General features: G+C 36.8%; 2 protein-coding genes across 3 annotated transcripts in view; both read right to left on the reverse strand.

The window, feature by feature from the left end:
• LOC122646536 (purple acid phosphatase-like) overlaps positions 1-21,025 on the reverse strand; it is a 47,797-nt gene that overhangs the window by 5,075 nt on the left and 21,697 nt on the right. Inside the window, exon 1 of one of the 2 annotated variants that reach the window (XM_043840105.1) lies at positions 1,845-2,088. The exons of the other annotated variant lie outside the window; for it this stretch is intronic. Within the exon in view, the coding sequence (XP_043696040.1) occupies positions 1,845-2,084 (240 nt within the window). The 5' untranslated portion in view covers positions 2,085-2,088. Of the gene's footprint in view, positions 1-1,844; positions 2,089-21,025 lie in introns of those variants that run through there. 2 annotated transcript variants of the gene reach the window in all.
• LOC122645715 (purple acid phosphatase-like) lies at positions 16,701-18,735 on the reverse strand. The gene is made up of 4 exons (XM_043839051.1): positions 18,541-18,735; positions 17,231-17,431; positions 17,001-17,112; positions 16,701-16,909 (listed from the first exon to the last, which is right to left on the reverse strand). Exons 1-4 carry the CDS (start codon positions 18,721-18,723, stop codon positions 16,701-16,703), a joined length of 705 nt encoding a protein of 234 aa, XP_043694986.1. The 5' UTR covers positions 18,724-18,735.

The raw sequence follows: 21,025 nt of genomic DNA on the forward strand, positions 1-21,025 counted from the left end.
ATTATTTCAAAGGTGTATCCTGTTGTCACTATGTAAGTGAACTGAGAAGTTGTAATCTTACTTTTTTGCCCCTTGTTTTATTTTCGAAAGTTATTTAATGTAAGGATAATCTAATCATTTCACATGGACAATAACAACTTTGAAATTGTCTTAAAAATGATAAGTCACTTTCAACTTGTTTTGAAGACCTTTTTTTTTACCTATAACTAAAATAACTTTTGAGAATAAAACTAAGGGAGCGAAAAAAGTAAGGTTACAATCTTGTTGTAACCAACCATGGATACACTAATATTTTCCTATTTGAAAACTTGAATTATTTTCAATATCGATCGCAATTAACTATCATTCCAGTTTTTCTACCTTGCTTTTTTTTTCTTTTTTCCACAGACCTTTTGAGCTATGTTCCCTTGGTTCACAAGGAATTTTCAAATAATTATACAAGACCTGGATAGATCAGATTGGTCTAAATTTTATACATGATTTTGGACATTACGTCCACTCAATTGGGTGCCTAGCTGAAATGTTACATGGTAGGTATGTAGCATAATACAAAAACTCTCCCCAATGGTTTAAGAATTGAAGAGCATAATTATGATCCTAGATGGGTGTATTTTGCCTTCACCCACGATGTAGGAAATTTTTTTTTCTATATATAAATTCCCAAAATCTTGAAAAGAATCAAACCAAGGCAAAATAATTTGACATGTGACCTTCCAAGGAATTCCCCAGATAAAGCTAATGGTCAAAATGCCACATTCTCTTTACCAAAAAAAAAAAAAATGCCACATTCTAGTTTATGCAGTATAAAAGTAATGTGTCTGGGATTGGGTTTCTACAATGGGAGTGTATAAATTTACTCTATAATGATAAAAAATAGAAAGAAATACTAAATAAGACATTTTTTTTCCCTTTGATTCTTAGAGAATATAAGACCCGAGGGAACAAAATGAATAGAATATTTCCTTTAGTCAAGGACCTTGTTAAAGCGACATAGAGGTAATCTACACAATATCATGAATGTAGTTTTCTTCATTATTTTTTTAAAAATTTAAACATTATTCTAACAAGTGACAATGTCAAATTTAAGTAAATATTATTAAAACATAAATTACTGATGATTTAATTCAGAAGAACAATCAGTTGGTAACTTAGTATCCCACACACACACACACACACGAGTGTCCAATTTAAATCGAACTGGATCGAATAAGTCAAATTGAATCAAACCGATTCAAATAAAATGCAGTTATGTTTGATTATCAGATTTCATAACTGATTCGGCTCTCGGTTTGGTTTCGGATTTAACATAGGAATCAAATTTCAGAACCGAAATCAAACCGAATTTGGAGACTAGCATGTTAGGTATATTACTATATTATATTATATATATATATATTACAAATGTTAGTATTAGATTACTGCAAGATTATAATATTATAATATAATAATATATTATGACAGGAATAGGGGAAGGAAGTAGGGCAGGATTGCTTCTTGAAAATAAGGACTCGCACCTCCATTTTCATGGAGATCCTATCGCTTTCGGGCTTGGGTGCTTTGGTTAGAGACGGCCAGTAAGCCCGGTTTCTGTTATATATTGTATACTATAGTATATGGACGGAGTATTGGAATTGGAACTGAACCGTGTAAGGATCGAATAAAATCGAATTTTGAAATCGAACAAATTCAATTTCATAACTGATTTAGTTATTGGTTCAATTATGGATCAGACCAACATTCTCTGGAACCAAACCAAATAACTGATTCGAAACCGATTTACACCCTGACACACACACAAAAGAGAAGAAAAGAGGAGAGAGGAGAGAGAGAGAGAGAGAGAGAACCTGCTGTGGTGCATTGTAACCTGGGGGTACACTAAAAACATCGCTGTTAAGTGGCATATCAACGGATGGGTAAGTAACCTTTACATAACTACTAGTGACTCCTCCATTGCAAAGCAGAGCTGAACTCAAGAGAAAACCCACAAGAACTATTGCATGAGTTCCCCAATTCCCCATCTTAGCCATTTTGCAGCCACAGTTCCAAGCCTCCAACTTAGTGAGAATTAAAATCCAATGACCCATATATATATAGTTTCTGAATCAGTTGAAGTGAGAATCACTCAGAGAATATTCACTACTTGTTCTCTTGATATGTGGGGAAAATAAAAAGAATGGAGGAGACAGAGAAAGAGAGAGATGGCATGCTCTTGACTGATTGCACAGGGATAGTTCACTTTCATGGCATGGATTATTTAGTTGTGGTAGGAGTAATTAAACTGAATAATTTGGATTTGTTGTTTTATCTTCTCAAGTACAGCCTAATTTGGTATGATTTTTATTTCAATTTCAGATTGACTTTCATGAAATGGTCAACAAATTAAAATTGTTTGGTTGCATCAATCTGAAATATTTCAAGAATAAGAAATCCATTTGGTAATTCAATTTCTATTTCATTGAAATACGGTGCAAAAATCAAATCAGACAAATTCCAAAATAGATATCATACCGAATCAGGTCACAGTTCTCCCTTAGCTCTTGCCAATGTTTTATGGGAATGTGTTTCCTACTCATGTTGTGTTTCCTACCTGGTAAAAGAGGCAGTGCGGGTATGGAAGAGCCAATGAGGGACCTCCTACTCGTTCAATCAATAGGGGGCAGAGAGGTCATTCTCTCATATTTTACTTACTAGCATTGTAGAAGTCTTGAGGTCGACAGGCGTTGGGCTTGGCCAAAGCCATGATTTTCAAGTTGGGGTTGGGCTTGGGCTGAAGTCTCAGTTTGAGCTGTTCTGATTCGGTTGACCCTATATTTATAAATATATAAAATGGGGAAAGGAACTCTGTCCGGGAGTGTGGCCTACACTAGCACTCCCATGAGTCTATCTCTCTCCTCCCATATGAAAAAACACCTTTGCCCCCTTGTTTTGAGGAGGAGAGAGATAGAGTCATGGGAGTGCTGGTGTAGGCCACACTCCCGACGGAAAACTACTTTCCATATAAAATATAGCCTTTATGACATTGATCACCTTCTTATTCAAAAGCTTTCTAATTGAACTGCTTGTGGAAGGGTAAAAATTGGGGCTGCTATGATCAGTCATGGCCAATCTTGCCCAATCCCGACCCAATCAAAATCAAATAAGGTCAAGCTAGTCTAGGTTGACTAGAGCCTGACGGGGCTGGCCTGAGCCTTGGTCAAGATATCCCAACCTAACCATGATCGGAGCTGGACCTAAGTTAAGGTAAGGGGACCAAGGGTTAGGCTAAGATTTTAAAAAATCCAGTCTGATTGTACCCCTATATTGCAAGATGCTTTCAAGGCATAAGATAACCATTTTATAGGTAATAAATGGGGTGATATTCTCTGCCCAGGAGGGCACGGGGTGCAGGTTGCACCCACACACATGGGGTGGGATGGGGCGATCATTTCGGTCATTCAGGGGGTGGGGCGGTCATTACTTGTTCTCTTGATATGTGGGGAAAATAAAAAGAATGGAGGAGAAAGAGAGAGAGATGGCATGCTCTTGACTGATTGCAAAGGGATAGTTCACTTTCATGGCATGGATTATTTAGTTGTGGTAGGAGTAATTAAACTGAATAATTTGGATTTGTTGTTTTACCTTCTCAAGTACAGCCTAATTTGGTATGATTTTTATTTCAATTTCGGATTGACTTTCATAAAATGGTCAACAAATAGATTTTTGGTCAAGAAATTAAAATTGTTTGGTTGCATCAATCTGAAATATTTCAAGAATAAGAAATCCATTTGGTAGTTCAATTTCTTCTTCGCTAAAATACGGTGCAAAAAACAAATCAGATAACTTCGAAAATAGAAATCATACCGAATCAGGTCACAGCTCTCCCTTGGCTCTTGCCAATGTTTTATGGGAAGGTGTTTCCTACTCGTGTTGTGTTTCCTACCTGGTAAAAGAGGCATTGTGGGCAGGGCAGAACCAATGAGGGACCTCCTACTAGTTCAATCATAGGGAGCATAGTGGTCATTCTCTCATATTTTATTTACTAGCATTGTAGAAGTCTTGAGGCTTGAGCTCGACAGGGGTTGGGCTTGGCCAAGGCCATGATTTTCAAGCTGGGGTTGGGCTTGGGCTGAAGTCTCGGTTTGAGCTGTTCTGATTCGGTTGACCCTATATTTATAAATATATAAAATGGAAGAAAGAACTCTGTCTGGGAGTGTGGCCTACGCCAGCATTACCATGAGTCTATCTCTCTCCTCCCATATGAAAAGACACCTCTGCTCCCTTGTTTTGAGAAGGAGACAGACAGACTCATGGGAGTGCTGGTGTAGGCCACACTCCCGGACAAAAAACTACTTCTCATATAAAATATAGCCTTTATGACATTGATCACCTTCTCAAAAAACTACTTCTCATATAAAAGCTTGCTAATTGAACTGCTTGTGGAATGGTAAAATTAGGAGCTGCTATGGTCAGTCAAGGCCAATCTTGCCCAGTCCCAACCCAATCAAGATCAAATAAGGTCAAGCTAGGATGGTCTGGCTAGGGCCTTGGTCGAGATATCCCAACCTAGCCTTTGTCCGAGCTGGACCTAAGTTAAGGGGGCCAAGGGTTAGGTTAAGATTTTAAAAAATCCAGTTTGATTGCACCCCAATGTTGTAAGATGCTTTCAAAGGATAAGATAACCATCTTATAGGTAATAAATGGGGCGATGTTTTCTGCCCAGGAGGGCACAGGGTGCAGGCTGCACCCAGACACATAGGGTGGGATGGGGTGATCATTTCGGTCATTCAGGGGGGTGGGTAGTCATTTATCCCACCCCCATGTGTCTGGGCGCATCTGCATCCCCAGTGTAGAGAACATTTTCTCTTTTTGTCAGAGCCATAAGCAAAAGGATTATTTCTCCTCCTTTACTATCTATAAAATTTGAACTACAGATCTAATACCTTTTATGCTTTGACTAGTTAGATATAAGATGATTGCACAAAAAAATATGATGAATGGTAATATAAGATATTTTAAGAACAAAAATCTAGTAGGATAAAATAGACTGAATAGTGTAGTTGAGAAGCGAAGTGAATTTTATAATGGCATGTTATTATACTACTAAATTTTACGATTAAAAAGTTAATATAACCAGTAAGTTCTTGAATTAGTTCCACAAATATGTTAGTAATTATTACAAAAGATTTGATTTGATATAAAGTTTTCCAATGGAATCTATGGATAATCCACCTAGTTGTGCAGCATGGAATACTGATTTGACAATTCTGAGTACGACTACTATAAATCTAGGAAATGGTCAAGATTGTCTAACTGTAAATTTCAGACATATATTTAATTATTTTTATCTTCCCATGTCGTAGAATATTCCCAATGCATTTTTGGCTTTCTTTTTTCAATTAGGTTCATTTTCCTTTTTATTTTTAGTATATTATTTTAACACTTGTCCTATTCCATTTAGCTGAAACTTGATACGTGGGCAAGGAACCTTCGGATCTAAATATCCATAAAATTTCAGCCCCTTAAACTCTACCACGTGGTAGAGATTTGTATCAACACTGACATACTCTCTGGACCTTCCAAACAAAAAGTCTCAATTATTTATTAATTTCAGACTTAGATTCAATCATTTTTTCCTTCCCATGTAGTGGAATATACCTAACTCATTTTTCACTTTCCTTTTTTTTTTTGGTTTTTCCTTCTTAAATTAGTTTCATTTTTTTTTATATTTTCAGTATTTTATTTTAACACTTGGCCTATGCCATTTAACTGAAACTTGCTATGTGGGTAAGGAACCTTTGGATCTATCAATCCATAAGGCCCTTACACTCTACCACGTGATAGAGATTTATATCAACATTGACATACTCTCTAGACCTTCCAAACAAAAAGTCTCAATTATTTATTTATTTATTTATTTCAGACTTAGATTCAATCTTTTTTTCCCATGTAGTGGAATACACCTAACGCATTTTTCGTTTTCCTTTTTTCTTTCTTCAATTAGTTTCATTTTCCTTTGTATTTTCAGTATTTTATTTTAACACTTGGTTTATGCCATTTAGCTGAAACTTGCTATGTGGGCAAGGAACGTACCTTTGGATCTATCTATCCATAAGCCCCTTACACTCTACCACGTGGTAGAGATTTATATCAACATTGTCATACCCCCATGTATTATTTGTTTCATTCATTTTTAAATAATAATTTAGGGGCTAGTCCGGGTCCCAGATAATATTTGGGTAAATAATAAAAAAAAAAAAAACAAAAAAACACCAGATAGAGGAGACTTAATGAACTAAGCTAGTTATGAGCACTTTTGGAGCTCTTGAACTCAAATTGCCTCTTGTAAAATTTGTAACCTAGCTTAGCTAGCTAGCTAGTTCCTATGCATGCATGTTGCACACATGTTAGGTTGGCAAAACTCACCCCACCCTATCTTGTTGCCATCCCTATTTTGTGGGTTCTGCTATTCTTAATGAAAGAAGAGATAAGTAGGAGAGATAATATTCTTTGAACTGACCATATGCATTGCACACACCTTTCTGAGAACATGCATGTTGAATCTCACTGTATTTTGGAGTCTTTGTTGTCTCTATTTAATTCTTTAATTATTCTGGAAACAACCTCTCCGTGAAGCGAGAGTAAGGCTGCTTACATTATAACCCTCCCCAGACCCCGCAGTGGCGAAAGCCTCGAGCACTGGGTATATCCTTTTATATGTGTCCAGTACGTGATTTGTAGTACTATTCCATTGGTGAATGTTAATTCCAGAAGTTCTGATTGCTTTTGTTTTAAATTTCAATCCTTCTACCTTCTTTTATTTGTATTCTATAAATCTTTGATGTAACCACTTGACATACTAACAAACATGGATAGGTCCTTGTGATAGCATGGTTTAAGTACCAAATAGGTGTAATGGTATGGACAAAGAGTAATATCATGAAAAAATGTTTTTTATTTTTAAATGGGGGTAAAATTGTCTAATACATATTGGTATTGTATTGGTATCGATCGAAACCAATCACACTATCGAGACTAATTAATTAAACCACTTGTGATAGAGGAACTCACACCCATCTTTTTGCTAAGTGTGAACCCTAAACAATAAGTGGAAGTGCCTTAAAGAAACTTCAAGAGTGAGAGAATCAGAGAAAATAAAAAATTTCATATGAAGATGTAAAAAGACACAACTTCCAATATTTGTGTCATTTTGGATTTCTTTCCAGTCCTATTTATTTATGAGAAGGCACTTCACAACCGGTAAGGGTCAATTGCACGTACCAACAGGTGAGCGTACAACTCAGAGCCAATCATATTTTAATTTTGTTTTTGTAAAAACCCCTTCTCCCATTGTTCTCCCATTGTAAATGACAAAAATAGGACATGTGGTTGGCTCTCACATGTACGTTCACCTGTTGGTACGTGCAGAGGAACCGAACTCCTTCACAACTGTACATTGAAGGGATGTCTAAAATACCTTCTGGGATGTTGGGGGTGTTTTTTTTATTTATTTAGTTATGAAAAGAAAAAGAAAATGATTAAATAGAAGAGAGATTTACAGGGTTTTTCATGTACAAAAGACAGCCTATTCTCCTAGGCCTTGTTAGCAATGTAACTAACTAACATAGATAACAAAGGGTCCTTAATTGTAGAGAACAAAATTACAATGCTGAAATCAGTGATCTTCAAAAAATAGGACACCAGAGGCCAAGGCCATGTCGATTGGGTTGGAGATGGAAGAAGGCCTGGGATCGTCTTTTTAGAACACAAAACCTCTTTCACCTTTAGACCCAATTGGGTTGCATGTTCAAGGCCCGTTGAGTGTTTCTTAATATGGAAAGCCCACATGGACATCACTCAAGTTGGAAAGCTTATCAAATGAGATTTGCACATGATTTATTCCTTGCTCCATTAAGGAAAGGTTAATGGCAGCCACAAATGGACAATATATTGGTCACGATTTTGGCAGTCCTTGTGATTGCAACTAATTGCTTTTTATTTAGATTGCTTCTATATTATTAATAAAAGCTTAGGTTAGTTTTCTTTTATTTTAATATCAATATTGTGTCAAGGATCCCAACAGTTAAGGGTTACCTTGATTAAGTTTATTGTCTCTACAAAATCTCAGCCATAGGATCAATAGTAATAGGGCTTGAGATTAGGGCTTTGCTTTTCTTTAAATATGAAAGAACTATGCTCATTGAGGGGGGTGAAAGTTGGATAAAATTAAGACTTTAGTCTTTGGAACTCAAGAAGAGTTTCCCCCCTGCAACTGTTAGTACTTGTTCGATTGATCAACTCCATGATGAATTAAAGTGTTCTCGATTCTTCCAATCTATAGCTTCCACTAGGCTGCTCCAGGTGGTATCAGAGCAGCCTTGTGGAAGCTGCGGATCGGGAGAATCGAGAACACTTTAATTCGTCATGGGGTTGATCAATCAAACAAGTACTAACAGTTGTAGGGGGAAACTCTTCTTGAGTTCCAAAGACTAAAGTCTTAATTTTATCCAATTTTCACCCCTTCAATGAGCATAGTTCATACATATTTAAAGAAAAGCGAAGCCCTAATCTCAAGCCCTATTGCTATTGATCCTATGGCTGAGATTTTGTAGAAACAATAAACTTAATCAAGGTAACCCTTAACTGATGGGATTCTTGACACAATATTGATATTAAAATAAAAGGAAATTAGCTTAGGATTTTATTAACCATATAGAAGCAACCTAAATAAAAAACAATTAGTAGCAATCATAAGGACTGCCACAATCGTGACCAAGCTATTGTCCATTTGTGGTTGTCATTAACCTTTCCTTAGTGGAGCAAGGAATAAATCATGTGCTAATCTCATTTGATAAGCTTTCCGACTTGAGTGGTGTCCATGTGGGTTTTTCATATTAAGAACCAATCAAGGGGAGCCCAAATTGGGGAAGGCTTGGCTGATTCCTTTCCACAGTTTTGGCTTTCGTCTTTGGGAATGTGGATCTTCTCCAATTGACTTCCTTATTTGCAAAGATGAACACCCTCATTTATATTAAATCCTCCCAAATTGTGGTGCTACCAAAATAGGAGAGATTCTTGATTGATTGTCAATCAACCAAGAATGGTAGGTGCATTAATCGAAGGGAATGAACCGTTAACCTTGGCCAGGTGTGCTCGGTTCTTCTTGGGCTTGTTATGGGCTATCCTGGCCAATCTCCTTATGGCCTTGGTATGCTCGGCCTGGCTGGTAACCTGAGATTCATATTATAGGGCTGCATTATTCCCTCCAGGTTGAAAAAGAGTTCGTCCTCGAACTCTTGGTCCGATCAATGATGCTCACCATCCTCCGGGGTTGAATGGAAACCAAATAAAGCCATTGATGATATCTCCAATTGAATAAAATAGAATTTGTAACTCAACTTCAGACTTGATGATGAAAATAATTGTGTTCACAGTTCGAATATATGAGGCATTCAAATATAGCTTGTTGACGATGCTTATACTTTGAACAAAGTGAAATAGAGGCGAAAAAGAAATATCAGCCAAATACGGATCATCATACTTGGCAATGTCGATCCACTGGAATGTGTCTCCATTCGTCTTCTCTGCTACATCATCTTTGAAGAAATAAAGAAAGTGATGCACTTGTAATGGCTCCAAATATGGATCTCGATACAATACCGTGTTCATCAATTCCTTCACAAAAAGTCTTTAGGAACATAAACTGATATGCATTATGGAACCAAATCAAAGACTTGAGAGGTGATCTCTTCGACGGGAAGTTCGGTGGTTGTTGGGACTGTTTTATTGCAAGAAAAATAATCAATTACATTCAATGATGCTGGCTCACAGTGTTGTGCTTCTAAAACATAATTAGATTCAAGGCTTTCAAAACTGTCGTGCTCGTCGATGTACTCATCCTGGTACTCATCAAACTTACGCGGTTCTCTCAAATCAACCTGGGTGACGAATCGATCACCTTCAATATCGACTTGGGAAGCTGAACTAGTAATTTCTGGTTCATTGTTGTTGAAACTCATATCCCATATTGGTGGAGTCCAATCGGGAGATCTTTGTCGATGAGTACTCTTCATTCGAACAGTTTTTGGAGTTTATAAAGAAGAAGAGTAAGTAATGGACGTCTCCTCATTCGGACTCGAACGTTATGAAGCTTTCCTCAAACGTTCATTCTCAAGGCGAAGTTCGGCAAGTTCTTGCTGAACGCGCAATAGTTTGTCTCTTGCATTGATATCCTCCACATGGATGGCATGACCTACGCGTCTTCGTGGTATCATTTCAGTCTCTCATCCTCCTCCAAAGCTCTGATACCACCTGGAGTAGCCTAGTGGAATCTGTGGATTGGGAGAATCGAGAACGCTTTAATTCTTCATGGAGTTGATTAATTGAATAAGTACTAACAGTTGCAGGGGGAAACTCTTCTTGAGTTCAAAAGACTGAAATCTTAATTTTATCCAACTTTCACCCCCTCAATGAACATGGTTCTTACATATTTAAAAAAAAGCAAAGCCCTAATCTCAAGCCCTATTGCTATTGATCCTACGACTGAGATTTTGTAGAGAGAATAAACTTAATCAAGGTAACCTTTAACTGATGGGATCCTTGACACAATATTGATATTAAAATAAAAGGAAACTAACCTAAGCTTTTATTAACAATATAGAAGCAACCTAAATAAAAAATAATTAGTTGCAATCACAAGGACTGCCAAAATCGTGACCAAGATATTTTCTATTTGTGGCTGCAATTAGCCTTTTCTTAATGGAGCAAGGAATTAATCATGTGCCAATCTCATTTGATAAGCTTTCCAACTTGAGTGGTGTCTATGTGGGCTTTCCATATTAAGAAACACTCAAGGGGAGCTCCAAATTAGGGAAGGCTTGGCTGATTCTTTTTCATAGTTTTGACTTTCTTCTTTGGGAATGTTGATCTCCTCCAATTGACTTCCTTATTTGCAAAGATAAGAACACCCTTATTTAGATTAAATCTTCCCAAATTGTGGTGCTACCAAAATGGGAGACATTCTTGATTGATTGTCAATCAACCAAGAATGGTAGGTGCATCAATCAAAGGGATTGTAGCCTTAACCTTGGCCAGGTGTGCTCGGTTCTTCTTGGTCTTGTTGTGGGCTATCCTGGCCGATTTCCTTATGGCCTTGGTATGCTCGGCCTGGCTGAAAACCTAGGCTTCATATTGCAAGGCTACATCATTCCCTCCAGTTTGGAAAGGAGTTTCCTCTCGAACTCTTGGTCCGATCATTGATGCTTGCCATCCACCGGGGTCGAATGGAAACCAAATAAAGCCATTGGTGATATCTCCAATTGAATAAAATAGAATTTGTAATTCAACTTCAGACTTCATGATGATAATAATTGTGTTCACGACTTGAATAAATCAGGCATTCAAATATAGCTTGTTGATGATGCTTATACTTTTAACAAAGTGAAATAGAGGCGGAAAAGAAATATTAGCCAAATACGGATCAGCATACTTGGAAATGTCGATCCACTGGAATGTGTCTCCATTCATCTTCTCTCCTACATCATCTTCGAAGAAATAAAGAAAGTGATGCACATGTAACGACTCCAAATATGAATATTGATACAGTACCGTGTTCATCAATTCCTTCAGAAAAAGTCTCCAGGAATAGAAATTGATATGCATTATGGAACCAAATCAAAGACTTGAGAGGTGATCTTCTCGATGGGAAGATCGGTAGTCGTTGGCACTGTTTTGTTGCAAGAAAAACAATCGCTTACATTTAATGGTGCTGGCTCACAGTGTTGAGCTTCTAAAACATAATTAGATTTAAGGCTTTCAAAACTGCCGTGCTCATCGACGTACTCATCCTGGTACTCATCAAACTAACGAGGTTCTCTCAAATCAACTTGGGTGACGAATCGATCACCTTCAATATCGACTTGGGAAGATGAAATAGTAATTTTTGGTTCATTGTTGTTGAAGCTCATATCCCATATTGGTGGGGTTCAATCGGGAGATCTGTGTCGATGAGTACTCCTCATTCGAACAGTTTTTTGAGTCTTTGAAGACGAAGAGTAAGTAACGGAAGTCTCCTCATTCGGACTCGATCGTTGTGAAGCTTTCCTCAAACGTTCATTCTCGAGGCGAAGTTCGGGAAGTTCTTGCTGAACACGCAATAGTTTGTCTCTTGCATTGATATTTTGCACATAGATGGCATGATCTACGTGTTTTCGTGGTGTCATTTTCGTCTCTCGTCCTCCTCAAAAGCTCTAATACCACCTGGAGCAGCCTAGTGGAAACTGTGGATCAGGCGAATCGAGAACGCTTTAATTCATCATGGAGTTTATCAATCGAACAAGTACTAACAGTTGCAGGGAGAAACTCTTCTTGAGTTCCAAAGACTAAAGTTTTAATTTTATCCAACTTTCACCCTCTCAGTGAGCATAGTTCTTACATATTTAAAGAAAAGCAAAGCCCTAATCTCAAGCCCTATTTCTATTGATCCTACGGATGAGATTTTGTAGAGATAATAAACTTAATCAAGGTAACCCTTAACTAATGGGATCCTTGACACAATATTGATATTAAAATAAAAGGAAACTAACCTAAGCTTTTATTAACAATATAGAAGCAACCTAAATAAAAAGCAATTAGTTGCAATCACAAGGACTGCCAAAATCGTGACTAAGATATTGTCCGTTTGTGGCTGCCATTATCCTTTCCTTAATGGAGAAAGGAATAAATCATGTGCAAATCTCATTTGATAAGCTTTCCAACTTGAGTGGTGTCCTTGTGGGCTTTCCTTATTAAGAACCAATCAAGAAGAGCTCCAAATCGGGGAAGGCTTTGTTGATTTCCACAATATTGGCTTTCTTCTTTGGGAATGTGGATCTCCTCCAATTGACTTCCTTATTTGCAAAAATAGGAACACGATATTTAGATTAAATCCTCCCAAATTGTGGTGCTACCAAAATGGGAGAGATTCTTGATTGATTTCTCAATCAACCAAGAATGGTAGGTGCATCAATAAAAGGGATTGTAGCCTTAACCTTGGCCAGGTGTGCTTGATTCTTCTTGGCTTGTTATGGGCTATACTGGTTGATCTCCTTATGGCCTTGGTATGCTCGGCCTGGCTGGTAACCTGGGCTTCATATTGCAGGGGCTGCATCACATCAAGAAGCAAAATGAACTCCCTTTAACTGCAATGTCTCATCTACTGGAATTTTTCCATGAATTAATCTCCACCCAAAATAAATGGGTGTTGAAATTGAATAGCTCACGACCAAGGTACAAGATGTGGTTGTTTGTGAAGATATAGAAATTGATGAAAATTTCTATACCGTAATGAAAATGAAATCCGTTCGGGTTATGTTGAGTTTGGTTGTAAGTTCAACACCTTAATGTAAAGACATTTTTTCTGTGGTATTTTGAAGAAGAGATTTACATAGAACAACTAGTAAGTTCTAAAGTCAAGATCAAGAAGGTTAAAGCTTTGACCTATGTGTAGTTGGATCTATGACACGAACGGGAGTCATTGATCATTTCAGGTACTAGTAGTATGTAGGATGAAAATAAGGTCGACGTGGGTTGGCAAGAAACCCCTTTGCAGAGGCAAAGATAATACATTGTAGGACTGATAAGATATAGTGAGCACTGAGAACTCCCACGATATGCGGGTTTGATGTTGAGCACGATGGAAAGCCTGTGCTGCAAGGATACATAGATTTTGACATGGTAGGTATGACAAATTCCTTCTCGTGAGTCAGAGGAGGAGTTTGTTGGTAGTTCCGGCCTCACAAAAATAAAAGAGGGGGGAATCCACAACTTATTATGGTAGTGCCCCCAACCACAGAGAGAAGTAGCCTCTGTGAAGACTTGGTGGTTCATACAAAGAGTGTAGTGCATACAATGAGTGTGGTATGTAGTGAGTGGTGTACACAGATAGGGGCATGTACAGAGGGGGTGGGAATATCGCCTTTGCTTAGTGTTGCTGTTTTTATTCGGTTTCCCTGGTTTTTGCTTCAGGGTGTACATTCTTTTATTCTCCTCTTAATACAAAGCATCTTTTAGCGAGAAAAGGTGCACGCATAGAGAGGGTGGTGCATACAAAATGGTACATGCACATAAGGAGATGTTCCTTGTACATGGATAGCAATGTGATTGAGTTCTCATTGTCAATAGAAGAAGGAAATGTGATGCAATTATTCTTATGTCTGTCACGTCAGTATTGAGGTGAGAGTATTATGCTCTTTTAAATCCACCTTACAAGGTGAGGATTTTTTCTTGATGTTTTTGTTAACCTCTAGCATTGATTAGGGAAGCCTTAATTGTAAGACTTCAACATTATATAAAAAATAATTATAGTCCAATTATTTATTATAGTGAAAGTTTTACCTGGACTTGGTCCCGTAGTTTTTCATTTTTACCTTGAGAAGGGTTTTCACATTAAAAATTGGTATGCTGTTTTGTGCTTGGCTTAGTTTGTTCATCTGTGTTCATAACTTTGTACATACTTGGTTGTTGTGTATCTCCATCAATAGGCACATAGATGGGAAAATGTTTGTTTTCTCGAATACGGATTACATTAATAGTTTATTATTATCATGGTTTAAGGGTTGCACCGAGTAACTCGTACCCATTTGTATTTATACCTCTCAATTTTGTTTTTGAGTAATAAGAATATGTCAAGGAAGGTGTGGCTATCGTAGTCAATGAATAGTTTGTCTTGTTGTTACCAAGACTACGTGAAGCCCCCTTCACCTTCCATGAGATGAACCTCTCTGTTATTTCTTTTGTGTTGTATGTTGTGCCTCTCCCTCTCTCCCACTCACAATCCAGCGTGTGTATTTATGTAATTTCGTTGGGACATAAAGAAATTTTTTATTGATTTGACAATTGTTCTATATCGGCAATCCTAAAGGGTATCTCTGAGTCGATACCAAAATTTTCCACTTTTAAGGGCGATGTAACATTTTTGATCATATAGATCATGGTCATTGACCACATTTAAATTTTATACTCCAATCCAGTCGCATATATTGCTTGTGTCTTTATATTCGCTTGTATTTTCAACTACCCATTTTTTTTTAGAAAAAATTTATTTGTTCACTGGATCTTCAAATTTTTATTTTGCCATTTGGGCTGATTTGTTTCGCTAGTAAAACATTTTATGGAAATAATCATTATAAAATAATTTATATTTTTTCTATTTTGTATTGTTTGGGTGGACATGATGAATAAGAATGTTTAAACATGACTAGAAGAAATAATCCATAAATATGATGTGGGTGGAGCCTTCTATGGGTGTCAAGAGTTCCGTAAATCATGATGCTATCAAAATTTAGTAAAACAACATCCTTAGTTTTGACATGGATGCTAATTTTCCTCTTGTATCTTTAAACTATTTTTATTGGTTTCAACAAATTTAGTAATCTATTTCATGGTGAAACATACATAGTCTTGGGCAACTCCATTTGAACTGAAACTTGACATGTGAAGAGACACCTTGGAATTTATCTATTCCATGAATAAAAGGAAATACTCAAATAACTAGTGACTGATACTTATTCTTTGAAAACAAAATGAAGAAGACTCGTTTACAATCACATTGGAGTGGTGGTTTCATTTACTGGATACCAATATCTGTTGTGGAACCATAATGAATCTGCTTCTACTGCATAACCATCTTGATTTCGATTCCATGCAAAGAAAGCATGGGTCTGGTTCTTAATAGAAAAAATGCCATGACCATAACTCATTTCACGAAACACAGAATAAAATGGCTGCGGATATCCCATACTGCACAATTTGAAGGAATAAAATTAGAAACAAATATTAATGTTTTATATACCAGGAAAACAATGAAGCTCTAGGATAAAAAGAATAAAGCAAACGTAAACCATAATGCCTATTTTAAACAAGTTATTCTTACGCTGATAGGCCTTCTATATTTCCTCCATCACCAATTGTTATGTATACAGGTGCATTTGGATTGCTTATAGGTGTGCATAGGCCATTTGTAATATTGTATGCAATGTTTGATACTCGTTCCTGTAATAAATATTCACCACTGTTAAAAAAAAGCGAGTCTGATACCAAGATATTCTCTTTCCCTTACAAAGTATGAGGTTGTAGCAAAGTTGAAGTATTGCACAAGAGCTTATTCTAACAACCACTAATTTTCTTAATACATTTTGGTAGATTTCACAATTGGAGTATTTTTTTTCTTTTCTTGTTTTTTTTTTTTAATTTCCTTCCTAATTTAAGCTTGAGCTATGACTACCTAAGGTATCTTAAAGAATGAAAACATTAGAAAAGACATTGCAAATGTAAGAAGTATGTTTTCAAATTCTGATACTTCAATCATGGAGCCTCTATTTCTATATTAGCGATGACAAACAAGTTTAAGTTTTATTTATGACTTTGTACAATTTTGTGTTGGACATGTGTGTCCATCAAACCCAATTTGAATAGTTTAAAATTTACTCCTTCTTATTATTAATGTTTGTGTGATTGCATATGATCTAAGGTTAGACCTTAAATTGTTCATAACTAGGGACAGGACTAGGCATTCAGTTTATATGGTTGTTACATTGTGTATTAAAGTGGATAATTATGAGTATCTTGCATGAAATGTTGTTTGTTGTTATTTAGCCACAAAACTCTTCTCATTGGTACTCTAGTCTTCAAACTTGAGAAGTCCTCACCACTGTAGCTAGACCTTATACGTTTTAGTGTACAAGAGGTTAATCCCAATATTGGCTAGTTATCCAAGGTTGATAAGCAGCACTTCTTTCTATGAATCTGCCCCATGTATCCCACCTAGTGTTGTCATGAAATGGATAGTTATCTGCATAAGAGAAGTCACCAACATACAACACTGTTTGCCCCTTCAAAGGGTTCATTTGGTAATGAGTGAGTGTGGTATTTGAATTCAAAGTCTGACCAAGGTCCGCTGCAAATCATGTACTAGACTGTGAGATCCACATGAAAGAAAGTTTGTAAATTAGTGGAATTGTTCAAGCAAGTGATCATGAAAGAGTTACCTATGAGACCAAATGTATAAGGAACATCAAGGCCAACTGGTGGAGGAGTTATAAACGAAAATTGTCGTGCGGTGTTTCCGACCCCTACCTCGTAGTAGTATGTCGTGTTATACTGCATAAATGAAAGCAAAGATCGAGGAAAAGAAGAGTTTAGTTCTTGTTAGATTTACTGTAATTTCTCACTTGTAGCTAGCTAGGATAATTGCTAGACACAGGGATGCATTGATCACCTCCAAGTTATTGATGGTGCAATGATGGATAAAGCCTGAAGAATAGTTGTAGTACTTGTAGGTCAAGTAGAAGCCCTCTGCGCTGTATTTCATCGTACTGTTCTCAGCCCAGTAAAGAACAGTGCTGGAGCCTGGTTCATCTGCGGTGACCCAAGACACAATCATACTTTGCCCTACAAGGTCTCCTTGAGTTATATGAACCTAGTAAAAACGAGCATCACAATTAAGTCAGAAAAAGTAAAACGTATAACATTAACGTAGGAAATATTGTTTGAAAGCTTGAATTATTCCCCATATCTATCCTTCCAAAATTTTCTCTTTTTTATTTTTTATTTTTTATTTTCTTTAACCCCCAACAGACTTTTTGAGCCAAGTTCCCTGAAGTTTGAAAAAAAAGATTTTGATTGGGCTGAGTTACCCGAGTTGAATCAAAAATTTTGAAATCCTGGTCAAGAGTCATGTAGACTAGTTTATGGTAAAAAAGGACGAGATTCAGTCATAAATCGTCCAAGTCAAATGAGACTCAGTATTTTCAGCCGAGTCATGACAAAATTGACGAGTTTAGTCGTTTTAAAAAAAAAAAAAACATAAAGCTGATTCACTTAGAAACTGAGTTGAGTAAAATATATAGTAAATCCGTATTCTAAGACAGTAAGAAACCATCAACTCCTGGTATAAACTCAAAATGCATTGAGATGCAAATCACTTTTTCTTTCCTATATTTTCTACTAATTTATACATAATTATTACATTAAAAAATAAGAAAAAAAGTGACTCTTCTTGACCGGGTTTGACAAGGCTAAGTCACTAGGTTTTTTTGAAAGACGAGTTGAGTCCGAAAACCTGGTTTTCTTCCCTTGGTTCTCAAAGTAATTTTCAAATAATTATAATACATGAACAGGTGAGATATATTGGCCTAAATTTTATACATGATGCTTTGATGCCCACCTAATTGGGTGCCTAACTAAAATGTCACATGGTAGTTTTGTAGCATGATACAAAACACGCTCCCTAATGCTTTTAAGAATTGTACAGCATTTATGATCCTAGATGGGTGTACTTTTCCTTCACCCATATAAATTCCTAAAACCTTGAAAAGAATCAAATAAGGCAAAATAGTTAAAGATCAAAATTCCACAAATTGAATAGCATTTTTTATTTTTGATTTTGAAAAACTTAAAAATTATTCTAAAATTTTAAACATATTCTAGCAAGTGATAATGTCAAATATAAGTCTATATATAAAGAAATTACTGATGGCTACACACCAACAAAAGGACAGAGAAGAGGAGAGGAGAGAGAGAGAGAACCTGTTGTGGTGCATTGTAACCTGGGGGCACACTAAAAACATCACTGTTAAGTGGCATATCAACAGATGGGTAATTAACCTTTACAAAACTACTAGTGACTCCTCCACTGCAAAGCAGAGCCGAACTCAAGAAAAAACCCACAAGAACTATTGCATGAGTTCCCCAATTCCCCATCTTAGCCATTTTGATTGCAGCCACAGTTCCAAGCCTCCAACTTAGTGAGAATTAAAATCCAATGACCCCATATAGCTAGGGACTTCTAGGGTCAGCCAATGCCAATTTTTCCTAGTCCTGACCCAATCAAGATCAAATAAGCTCAAGCACCCCAGCCCAACCTGAGACGGAGCTGGACCTAAGTTGAGTTAAGGGGACCTAGGGTTATGCTAAGATTTTAAAAATCCCAGCCCAATTACACCCCTATGTTGCAAGATACTTTCGAGGGTTAAGATAACCATTTTATAGGTATTTTTGTCAGAGCCATAAGCAAAAGCATTATTTCTCCTCCTTCATTAATCTATAAATGATCCACCTTGTTCTGCAAGATGGAATAGTGATTTGACAATTCTGACTACGATGACTAAAAATCTAGGAAATGATCAAGATTGTCTACATGTCAAATTTCAGACTTAAATTCAATCATTTTTATATTTCCATGTAGTAGAATATACCCAATGTTTTTTTAGATTTCTTTTTATTTTTCTTTGTATTTTCAGTCTTTTATTTTAACACTTGGCCTATACCATTTAGCTGAAACTTGAAATGTGGGCAAGAAACCTTCCGATCTGTCTGTCCATAAAATTTCAACCCCCTTACAACCTACCTTAGATTCAATCATTTTACCTTCCCGTGTAGTGGAATATACCCAACTTTCGCTTTCCTTATTCTTTTGATATGTGGGGAAAAATAAAAAGAATGGATGAGACAGAGAGAGAGAGAGAGATGGCATGCTCTTGACTGATTGCAAAGGGATAGTTCACTTTCATGGCATGGATTATTTAGTTGTGGTACGAGGAAGTAAACTGAATATAGGGACCTCCTAAGTCCTATCAGTTCAATCAATAGGGGGTAGAGAGGTCATTTTTTCATATTTTATTTACTAGCATTGTAGAAGTCTTGAGAGGCCGTGTTTTTCAAGCAGGGGTTGGGTTGGGCTTGGGCTGAAGTCTCAGTCTGAGCGGTTCTGATTCGGTTGACCCTATATTTATAAATATATAAAATAGGGAAAAGAACTCTGTCTGAGAGTGTGGCCTACACCACCACTCCCATGAGCCTATCTCTCTCCTCCCATATGAAAAAACACCTCTGCCCCCTTGTTTTGAGAAGGTGAGAGATAGACTATTGGGAGTGCTGGTGTAGGCCACACTCCCAACAGAAAACTACTTCTCATATAAAATATAGCCTTTATGACATTGATCACCTTCTTATTCAAAAGCTTTCTAATTGAACTGCTTGTGGAATGGTAAAAATTGGGGCTGCTATGGTCAATCATGGCCAATCTTGCCCAGTCCCAACCCAATCAAAATCAAATAAGGTCAAGTTAGTCTAGGCTGACCAGAGCCTGACTAGGTTGGCTTGAGCCTTGGTCAAGATATCCCAACCTAACCTTGGTCGGAGCTGGACCTACGTTGAGTTAAGGGGGCCAAGGGTTAGGCTAAGATTTTAAAAAATCTATTCTGATTGCAATCTTATGTTGCAAGATGCTTTCAAGGGATAAGATAACCATTTTATAGGTAATAAATGGGACGATGTTCTCTGCCCGGGAGGGCACGGGGTGCAGGCTGCACCCAGACACATGGGGTGGGACGGGGCGATCATTTCAGTCATTCAGGGGGTGGGGCGGTCATTTCGCTCACCCCCATGTGTCTAGGTGCATCCTGCGCCCCCAGTGCAGTGAACATTTTCCCTTTTTGTCAGAGCCATAATCAAAAGGATTATTTCTCCTCTTTTACTGTCTATAAAATTTGAACTATAAATCTAAAACTTTTTATGCTCCAACTAGTTAGATATAGAATGATTGCTTAAAAAGAATGATGAATGGTAACATAAGATATTTTAAGAACAAAAATCGGAATGGTGTAGTTGAGAAGCGAAGTGAATTTTGTAATGACATATTATTATACCACTAAATTATTCCATTAAAAAGTTAATATAATCACTAAGTTCCTGAATTAGTTCCCCAATTATGTTAATAATATTTACAAAAGATTTGATTTGATATAAAGTTTTCAAATGGAATCTATGGATAATCCACCTATTTGTGCAGCATGGAGTAGTGATTTGACAATTCTGATTAGGACTACTATAAATCTAGGAAATGGTCAAGTGTGTCTAACCGTCAAATTTTAGACTTATATTCAATCATTTTTATCTTCCCATGTAGTGGAATATACCCAATGCATTTTTAGCTTTCTTTTTTTTTTCAATTAGTTTCATTTTCCTTTGTACTTTTAGTATATTATTTGGAAAAAGAACTCGATCGTCCCAT

Source organism: Telopea speciosissima, chromosome 11 (assembly GCF_018873765.1).
Source record: "Telopea speciosissima isolate NSW1024214 ecotype Mountain lineage chromosome 11, Tspe_v1, whole genome shotgun sequence".
Taxonomy (NCBI): Eukaryota; Viridiplantae; Streptophyta; class Magnoliopsida; order Proteales; family Proteaceae; genus Telopea; species Telopea speciosissima.